This window comes from Colias eurytheme, chromosome 11 (genome assembly GCF_061535395.1).
Source record: "Colias eurytheme isolate Ceu_HAF_F1 chromosome 11, ilColEury1 Martin Lab GWU primary, whole genome shotgun sequence".
In the NCBI taxonomy this organism is placed as follows: Eukaryota; Metazoa; Arthropoda; class Insecta; order Lepidoptera; family Pieridae; genus Colias; species Colias eurytheme.
The window spans coordinates 10,896,388-10,907,521 of record NC_142990.1 but is presented as its reverse complement, the minus strand read 5'-3'; the positions used below and the strand labels follow the sequence as shown (position 1 = coordinate 10,907,521).

General features: G+C 33.9%; 1 protein-coding gene across 3 annotated transcripts in view; it reads right to left on the bottom strand.

Moving 5' to 3' along the window:
• Positions 1-537: 537 nt before the first annotated feature.
• LOC149904866 (uncharacterized) overlaps positions 538-11,134 on the bottom strand; it is a 29,116-nt gene continuing 18,519 nt past the window's right edge. The window contains exons 4-10 of one of the 3 annotated variants that reach the window (XM_090106760.1): positions 9,264-9,380; positions 7,816-8,064; positions 5,874-5,978; positions 5,209-5,430; positions 4,279-4,438; positions 2,175-2,296; positions 538-669 (exon numbers count right to left, since the gene is read on the bottom strand). In XM_090106760.1, coding sequence (XP_089962886.1) covers positions 538-669; positions 2,175-2,296; positions 4,279-4,438; positions 5,209-5,430; positions 5,874-5,978; positions 7,816-8,064; positions 9,264-9,380 — 1,107 coding nt within the window. The remainder of the gene's footprint in view (positions 670-2,174; positions 2,297-4,278; positions 4,439-5,208; positions 5,431-5,873; positions 5,979-7,815; positions 8,065-9,263; positions 9,381-11,134) is intronic. The other 2 variants (XM_090106761.1, XM_090106762.1) reach the window with 2 other exon arrangements.

Sequence of the window (11,134 nt, the reverse complement as noted above, 5' to 3'; positions counted from 1 at the left end):
TTATTTATGTAGAATACGATTAATCATAAGATTTATTATTGCGAAAATTGTCGAAATTAACTTTTTCTTTGGCATATCTTACCTACATTATAAATTACTCTTATTTACATACATATCGATTGCAAAATGATAATCTTATAATTCAATAAGTATACATTTCAAATTATTGTAATAAAATACAGTACTGATAAACATTAATTTTAAACAATAAAATAACATTACATTGATTATAGAAATCGTAAAATATCACTTAACAACCCAAAAAACAACCTTAACAAGATAATTAAATCTTTACACGACATCAATGAATCTACAAGTGCAACACTACAACGTCTAATCCGCGAGATAGAAAGTTTAATCCTCGGGATAGAAAGTCTCATCCTCGGGATAGAAAGTATCATCCTAGATTTAGAAAGTCTCCTCCTCAGTTTAGAAAGTATAATCTTCATGATAGGTGAACGCACACTACTCACTACGCGATAACCGAGTAACCTAACGCACACTACAACTAACGTCCACTCGTAGCGGCGTGTGCGCTCAGATCGCGGGGAGGAGGGGGCTCGGAGACCGCGGACGGCGCACGTTGCCGTTCCACTCCATCATATCCTCGTCTCCCTGTACACGCGCACTCGAGATACTCTCAGCATCACACTCCTCAACTTCCCAACTCTGAGATCGAGATATCATTTACGATACGAGGATATTATATCCACTAGGCTGGATTAAGGATCAATAAGGATGGTTCGGATTGGTAGGAAAGGATTGTTTTTGTGAACAATTGACAACTATTAAATTACCCTGGTTTTTGGTTGTTACACATGGAACTTTTTGAATGATACATTAATCAGATATCAGAAAAATAAATTACAGTAAACATGGAAACCTTCGAAGACATTAATTTACCTATTTAATATGTCTATCCCTTCTTTGCATTATATTATGTGTAAAAGTAAATTAAAATTAATAGGACCAAAAGGAAGGGTCTGTTTCGAATGTCATTTAAAAAAAGATTTCAAACAAGTAAAAGGCTCAATAAAGCAAGGAAAGGACATTTGTAAAGAAATATAAATACATGCAGCACAGAACGCGTAAGCATTTCAGCATAGGACAAGGCAACACGAAGGAATACCTATCAGACATAATTTATAATATCTTATAAAATAGTTTACCAATAAGAGATTACAAGGAACACGTTACACAACACAGAAAAGTTTAAACCCTAAGCACTTGAGGAAGCTGAGGAGTGATGCCAACATTGAAAAAATCATAACTTCTTGCAACCTGAACAATAAATAGAAAACGAATACGTATATTGCACGAGGAAACATAAGTGGTTAAAAGTAGGACTATGAAAGGAGGGCCAAAGTCTACAGGGTGATAAGCAAACCCTGGTAATCTAATACTACTATGCTCAAAGAATGAAAAGACAGCAGAATTGATTTGTCCGTGAGGCCAGTAAGCACGATCTTCAAATACCGTAGCCGATATACCTTGATTAATTTGGTAACCCACAATCCCGCCTCGCATATCAATCAATTTCAGCTGCCCTTTGTCAATGATCCCACAAGGATTATACACTTCATTTATCAAAAACTATCTAGGGTATCTTTGGACAACATGATACATTTTAAAATGGTTGATTATCGATGAACGCTTGATACTACATCTGCTTTATTTTTACCACATCATTACGGAATTCCTAAAAGTTATCCAGTCTTTAGAAATTTCGTTCAGATGAAATAAAAATATAAAGAACACAAACTCTACGATGGATTGATGACGAACTCAATGATGAAAAATTTAAAGATATAACCCTTGGAATTATGGAAGCTTATCCAATTATTTATCTAAATTCTCTAGAAACTTTTATTTATATAAAGTCTTGTGGTATACAAACGAAGACGACACTAGATAAGTTCTTTGTCAGATTATCTACATATTCTTCAATGTGGTCTGAAAATTTTTTCTTATCTTAAAATTTATCTTGTTCCAGTACATTTGCTTTGAGAATCCATCATCTTATTGAAATCTACGTTACGTGGCTTTCACACGCACATCCATATTACAATCCCATCAAAACGCTTCACAAATTCCTCAAGTTATCTACAGGGTGGATGCAGGATGGTGCAAAAAACCACGTATGAGGTGAACACTTACATATAAGAGGTAATTACCATCATCGTGTGTGGGTGCGGTGCGGGGGGCGCGGGGGGCGCCAGCGGGGGCGGGGGCGCGGGGGGCGGCTCTGGGGACGCGGCCGCTGGTGAGAATGACGATGGGGCAAGCGGGGATTGTGCTGCAAATAAATGTTATGTTAACGTAATTGTATTACGCGCGAAATGAGGAAGCTTGACCAGGAGAATTGTTTATATTTCCTTGGTTCGTCTTTTAGTCGTCATGTTACACCGAAACCGAAGAGCAGCGCTGTTACTTAACTTATATTACCTACAACATTTGCAGGTTTTCATATTATGTACGTTGATTTGGAAAATATAACATGGAACATGGACATTGATTTTCCATTGTAACAAATATGTTTAAAATGTATTTACACGAAAATGTATGTTATAAAAATTAAAACAATAGTGTCAAAACATACATTGTTCCTAATTTAATCCTGGTCAAACTCATTCAAGTTTGAGCCAGGACCGATTTATTACATCGTGTCATCAAGTCATATATCTATCTTCGGAATAAATAAAATAAAATTGAATAAATGAAAACGTTGTCGATAAAAAACACATCATATTAGATTATATGTCATCAAATATACAAATACTTCATTAAATTATTATGAATCGGATACATTGAAGTCATGTAGTACTGACCGCACTCAAATTTATAAATCAAAAAGTTTCTTTATGACCCTCGTAATTGTCCAAACGTTTAAATATCTGAAATTTTTATAAAGAGAAATATAGAACAAACCGTTTGTTGATTCATGTAGAAAAAATATAAAAATAACATGAATTTTGTTGTGAATCGTGAAAATGTTTTACACTTGACACGTCTTAACCTTGATAATTGCGTGTGCCCTTAACCGTGCGAATGTTTGTAATTTGTATACCGTAACTCATTTATTTTTATGTAATACATTTAATTTAAAATATTATGAATATGGCTTTGTCTTAAAAATAAATGCTAAACGACTCTTTTAATCATGCCACGCTTGCGAAATTTCATAGCACATCATAAAAATAGAACATTATTTTAAAATACAAAATTTTCATTTCTAACGAAACTAATCTGAATGTTTTCGTTTTTTCTGTTAGTATTTTATTCAATAAAATCGGTCATTATGAGATACAAAAATAAAATTTTGACACCATAATATACAGTTATAATATACGTCTATGATTTGAGTAATTATAAAGTTTGATTATTTGAGTATTAAATATAATAAAGTGAATTTATAGAAGTTTAAATACATCTTTTTCCATATAAAGATTTTGCAAAGGCAAAGTTAATAAGTTAATAAAGACTTTGCAAAGGCAAAGTTAAATCGAGTCGCCTTTAATTCGACACTAATTGTTATAGGTACTATATAATATTATGTCTTCAAAACAACCACAGCATCACAATGGACTTAACAATCGAATTTAGATTTGCCTCGCTGACTCTAGTTTGGTAACAAAATGACCTTTGGTAAACCGCAAACCGCAATTGATACAGTGCTATAAACTCTAATTGTGCTTTTATTATAACTTAAATAACTAGGTATAATTTTCTGTTTAATAAAGTCGGGAAAACAGCTGTCAATCCCTAAATTTTACATCTGCCGAACCTTTTATTGACCAGTATGTAGATTTTAATGTTAAAATCTGAAAGGAAACCTTTGTTACTACAATAGCAATGAAAGGGTTAATAATAATAATGATGATTTTCATTATTATTCTACGTTAAGTCTTTTAAACAACTGTAAGTGCAATTAATTTCGATAAAAAATATGGTTTAGCTCTTAACAGCAGTAGTGAGCACAGGAACAAAAAACAACATACCTCAAATAATACAACACAAGCAGAGTATTAACGATGACAATGTTCTATATAAAGGTTAGCATTAATTAACAATCTTAAACGCTATTTATTACGACAAAGAAGTTAATGATAATGTTCTAAGTCTCAGCGGCAGCAGTGAGCGCAAGAACAAACTTACTCCAAATAACACAACACTAGCAGATGGTATTAGTGATAATGATGTTATACGTAAAGTTTTACCATTAACAATAAGCGTGATGAATTTCGATAAAACAGAAAATGATAATGTTCTAAGTCTTACCAGCAGCAGTGAGCGCAAGAACAAACTGGCTCCAATGAACACAGCATCCACAACACAGCTGCAGAGCGGCGCGGCGCAGCGCTCGGTGCAGAGCCATGAACAGGAGCGGGTTCACCGCCGCGTGCACGTACGAAATGTGAAGCGTGATTTGGAAGTAAAGCTAGAGAAGATAATTGATTTAAATGTGGTGTAAAAGGTAGTGGTATCTCAGAGGTTGTATCTTCCGAGGTTTATGCACTGCCAGAAATCGCATATGATATTCAAGATTTTTATACATGTGCCTGTTGCAAATAAACTTTTTGCAACCCCTACTCAACGTATTAATTATTACTAATTGTACGATAAAGGTAAATATGTTGAGGAAACTGGTATGTCCAGTGACCATAACGTTGAAAGATCATTGTAGCTCGCCGAAGCATCGTAGCAGTAATTTTTATAAACTGAAAAAAGGCTTTTATCACTCCAGCATTTTTAGAATTATGAATTCACAGGCTCGTGAGAGAACGAACGATTTATAGTTTATTAAAGGTCACGCTAATATTAGCTATATTAGCTTTTAGCCTACGAGCTATAAAAATGTTCTACAGGTGCTACGGTGCTACGCACGCACGTAGCGTAGCGTGATGTGAATTTTATCGATGTTTTTAATTATTTCTGTTTTTCTGTATATAAAACGCACAGAAATATTTCTTTACATGGAATAATTACTTTTAAAAATCAAAATAGTCGTTTTTAACAAAAAATCTAGTTATATATTATACTGCAGTTTAAAAAAAAAACTGAAATAACACATGACAAAATATTATTAGAAAAGTATAAGCGAAATTTTCTATACTCTACATATTGTATCTGACTCTATGACTAATAAAACTAAGTCAACATTTAAAGTAAAAAAAAATACAATTCATATTTTGCTTCTCAGTAACCTACCTCATACGCCACATGTGACGTCAGAGCCGGGTGATGCAGTAGCGTGATGATAAACAGCGGTCCCCAGAACAGCACATACGCGGCCGTGATCACCAGGAACATTCGCACTCGGCGCACCCCCTCCCGCTCCACCCGGGCGAGGTACCCCCGCAGGCGTCGACCACCACCCAGAGGCAGGTTCGCGCTCCGACACTGCCCGTCAGCTAGCGTACCATCTACTGTCTATAAATTGTGTGAAGTTAATGTGGATGTTTTGGTGGTTAAAGATTTTCGGGAGGTGGGGCTAAATTGAAGTCAAAGATAGTATAAAAATTTGATTAATTTAGAAAAATCTATTTATTTTTGTATGGAAAAAGAAATATCCAATAATAATTTTAAAAATATTTAAAAATAGATTAAATTTTGTGACTAAGAAAAAGTTTAGAAAATTATAACTAAAATACCAAATAGCGCTAGAAGTACAAACAAAAATTTTGCTTTAGATTCATTTATAACATTGATTTATTAATTTTCATCCAATTTATCACATTATTTATTTAAACTATTTAGTAAAGAAGGTTATCAAAGGGCGTGGAATCCGTGTATCTGAAACGACTACATCCTACAGCGGTGCATCAAATAATACGCTACGAAATATCGGGGCATGCTGTGCATGCAATAGTCACCCTTGGTCCAACGCTGTTAGGTAGAGAATCCATCCGGCGGTTGTCTCCAGCCATGCTGACTAGCGTGGTCACTAGACCAGCTACGCGAACTGCCTCTACGTTAGCCTGCATGCGATAAGATTTAAATTTTATCCAACGCAACTCGCCCCAGCAGCACCCAATAAAGCATTCCCGGCTGGAGCTCATACCATGTTCACAAAATTTAAATCTTATAGTACAACCAGTTTATGTGTTTTGTGGAGGTTGAATCGCGTAGCACTGTGTGTTCTACGATAATTTATTCATCGGCTACACTCGTCGCTACATTTTATCGGCAGCCATGTTGAAAGCAATGGGTGATGTGTAGTGTTGCCGCTCGATAGTCCACTATCGATAGTCTATCGATTAACTATCGATAGTTGGGGAAAAGCAATAGTATCGATAGCACTATTAATATTTTGGTATAGTATCGATAGCATTAATAATATTTTGGATATACATAGACTTAATCATCGTGATTTTAAAAAAACAGTTATTCATTATTTAAAAACACTTTCCTATGAGGATACTGAGGCGCTTCTACACTACATTTTATAATATTCCGTAATAGCTTAAACATACCCAAACACACACACACACACACACACACACACACACACACACGAACGCACGCACGCACGCACACAAACACACACACACACACACACACACTCATTCACTCACTTATACATATACATCTGCACACGTATTATATTTGTAAACTTTAGTTAAGGAAGAGCGGGTCCTCCTGACACAGGTTTTTGTAAACTTACTAGGAGGACTCATCCACTTTCTGTATTTGAAAATTGTGTGTATGAAATAAATTTATTTTTCATTTTCATTTTCATTTTCATTTTCACTATCGATACTATCGATAGTGTCGATACTATCGATAGTATCGATAGTCCTATAAGCGTAAATACTATCGACACATAGCAATACCATCGATAGTATCGATACTATCGAAGCTCAATATCAAACGAACTATCGATACTATCGATAGTGTCGATACTATCGAAGCTCAATATCGAACGAACTATCGATACTATCGATAGTGTCGATACTATCGATAATATCGTCCCATCGATAGTGACCTTTTTCTCGATAGTATTGCTTTATCAATAATATTATAGTGGATGACAGAGAACTAGATGTTTGGTTATAATACTTTTCAAGTTATCTATTGGCGCTTTGTACAATCCATTTTTTTTAGTTCGTTAATTCGTAATCCAATAAGCCCATTGACTGACCCATTATACCAAGAAATCGTGAACAATACTATTGCACAATTTACTACTATCGATAGCTCAAAACTATCGATAGTATCAGTACTATCGATAGTATCGATTGTAGTTGCAATATTCAGTAGCAATAGTATCGATACTATCGACAGTATCGATAGCATATCAACTATTGGCAATCAATACTATCGATTTTATCGATACTATTGCAGTTCATCAATAGTATTCCATGATTAGCGCTATCGATAGTATCGATAGTATCGATAATATCGATACTATCGATAGTGCTATCGATATCCTGACTTATTTTCAAGGTCAACTATCGATAGTCAAACTATCGATAGTTCGGCAACACTAGTGATGTGAATTTCAAACGATGTTCAATCAACTGTTTTTTTGTACATCGGAAATTTATATTGTTCCCAATTTCCAGATATACAAATTTAATTCTGTATTCGTTACATAAATATCAAACAAATGACTTTACATTTATTTTATATTGCTGCTTTTATTAGTGTTGAACAAATTTAGTATTATTTTCACACACACTATTTTTTTTATTCAATATGTACAATACACACACGTATTTGTTTTAAATCTTCATCCCAATAAAATAAATTCTGAATTTTCCAGTTGATTGAACAATATCCACTCAAACATACAAACGATCACAACATACGTACCTTAGTGAGATCACGGTGTAATTTCTTCAAGTGAAACAGGGTGAGACCTACGCACACAGCGTTAACACCTATCCATAGAGCGTTGAGTACATAATGCCTGAAGGGGCCCCTAACTAGCGGACACGAAGGCGAGGGCCCGTACGAACTGTACGAGCCGGCGCTGGCGGCCAGGGCCCCAGAGAGAAACGTGGGCCCTAAATTGATGGTTATTGATGCAAACCATATCATGAACGTTCCGAAAAGCACGCACTGCAACAAACAAATATTAGTTTTATAGTAGGTTATACAAATATATAAATTTTAATAAAAATCATGGTTATATTTGACAAAAGAAGCATTGTTAAACCGTTTATATTCACTGTAATCATATTGATATCATAGCTAATACGAGTTTAATATCGAGTTACAAAATTATTCCGTTTGATGATGTAGGTACACATGATATAGGTACCTACAATGTATATCAAATTATGAAATTGATGTTTATTAGAATATCAAAACCTCTAAAAATTAGCTATCTTATTAAGAATTTAAATCTAGATTCAAAACCTTTTAGAACTTAAATAACATAATTAAATATTAAACCTCATTTAAAACTCAAATCACGTAATTAAATTTATGTTAGACTTAATTCCTAGAAAATCAACTACAACATAATTAACATCTTAATGAACTCTCTTAATAACGGTTCTTAGGTTTGCCGTAATTAATAATCTGCGTAAATTTTCATCTATACTAATAAAGCTGAAGTGTTTGTTTGTTTGAGCGCGCTAATCTCGGGAACAGCTGGTCCGATTTGAAAAATTATTTCGGTGTTAGATAGCCCATTCATCGAGGAAGGCTATAGGCTATATTATATCATCTCGCTAAGACCAACAGAAGCGGAGCACTGCGGGTAAAACCGCGGAGCATATTATATGGAACCAATGAATTTTATAATTATATTAATATTAAATTACTAGCGGTCCGCCCCGGCTTCGCCCGTGGTACATGTTTACGTTTTCTCTACATAAGAACCATCCTCGTACTTCGAGGAATATAATAAAAAAAGAATTATCGAAATCGGTTCAGCCGTTCTCGAGTTATGCGCTTACCAACACATTTTGCGATTCATTTTTATATATAAGACTAGCGGTCCGCCCCGGCTTCGCCTGTGGTACATGTTTACGTTTTCTCTACATAAGAACCATCCTCGTACTTCAAGGAATATAATAAAAAAAGAATTATCGAAATCGGTTCCGCCGTTCTCGAGTTATGCGCTTACCAACACATTTTGCGATTCATTTTTATATATTAGATTAAATTAATTAATATTGTGAAATACACTGTATTGTAATAAATGATTCGCTCTATTGCAAATTGACACTTAATTTTAATTGAATTAATAGCACATTATAATAATGTGCTATTAATTCAATTAAAATTAAGTATTATTGTTTAAGTATAACCTGAGGGCTATCCATAAGCAATGGTGCGGATAAATCGGCCTGTTCCTCCTCATTCTCCGGGAAAATTGGACTGTCATTCAGCACTGTTGTCAGCATGTTTACCGTTGACACCGTTACCTGGGGATGAAGTTGATTTATATTAAGAAATTAATAACAAATAGAAATATTCAGTAGAATAAGAAAATCTCCACTAAATGTATGGTGTAAAACGATTTTCTTTTTCGAACATACGTCATCATAATTAATTTAATTAATTAAATATGAGGTTGTTTTTAACTTACAGTCTAAACTTCAAAAAATACATTTCATAAATATATTAAACTAGCGGTCCGCCCCGGCTTCGCCCCTGGTACATATTTCGCAATAAAAGGTAGCCTATGTCCTTTCTCGGGTATCAAAATATCTCCATACCAAATTTCATGCAAATTGGTTCAGTAGTTTAGGCGTGATTGAGTAACAGACAGACAGACAGAGTTACTTTCGCATTTATAATAATATTAGTAGGGATTAAAATTTGTTTTTATTTCTAATCTTTATTATGGTGGTGATAGTGGTTTTCTTTTTTGGAAATGTTAGGTTTCTCATGCGTTCTCTATAATTTAAGAATACTGTATGGTTCAGAAACTCCTTCCTTTGCCAAAAGCTAAAGCCATGCAAAGCAGAAAAACAATTATTTATTAACCAATATTGCTTGACCTCAAAATTTAAACTCAGTCCATGAAATACGGACACATCTTAATTTCACTTCGCTAATTAGTCTCTCAATTAACGCTTTATAATGCCTCTGAGTGAAGACAGAATATTGCAAATTATTGACCTTTAATATTTCACATTAAATTTTTAATTGGCTTGACAATTATATTTGTTTACAAATCTAGTATAGAACAAAAATATAGTTACAGGGTCACGTACTTTAGAAATTCGTTTGAAAATCAAAAACTTACCTATAATAACATATTGGAGATTATGTTGTAAAAGGATAACATTGATTTAAAAAGAAATAGATTAAGCCGTGCCAAATTTTCTATAGAATACAACAATTGGTGTTTTGGTATAAAATAATATTTTGTAACTCCATACCAAATTATACCCTATATACATTTTAATTTCAACTAGTGATTTTGGGTAAAATTAAATCAAATATTATAAGTATTTGACGTAATAAGTTTTCCCAAAAATAATTTATTCTTTTCATAATAATATTATAATCTATTTTCCCACAAATTTTCGAGCAAATATTTAATAATATTACTTCAAAGTACTCTAAACGTCGCGCGCAAACTTTGGAATAATATTGGTAGGATATTGGATAAACTAAATTACGATGTGATAACTTTTAAACGAGATTTTAGTGCATACTACTAATATAGTATTATCTGTGGAACCTATACTATCTGACAATTGACGACTGACGGTTGCCTGAAAGAAATGGCTTTTAGCCATAAGGCCGCCCATTGTATATCTTTTCAATTACTTTTGACTTCATTTTTATATTTCTTAACTGTATATGCATTGAAGAATAAGTGGTGTTACATCCTTACTTTGTCTATCTTTCTTTCGCAATAGAGCGATTCTATGATAATAATATGATTTCTGGAGATAGGAGGCTAGAGAGTGACATAGGCTTCTTGTTACCGCGGTGAAATAATTATTTTCTACGTAAATTTACTTTAAAAGCGGGCAAAGCCGCAGGCTAAGGGTAGTGCTATATACCATGTGCCTTAGTATATGCCTTAATCTTGTCTTGAAGATCTAGACAGCGCTTAGTACATGTTAACATGGTGGACACCGGTCACAATACGTGAGAGCATGTTGATAAGGTTTATCGTTTTCTATATTATGCTATCTGAGAAATACCATAATAGGTACAT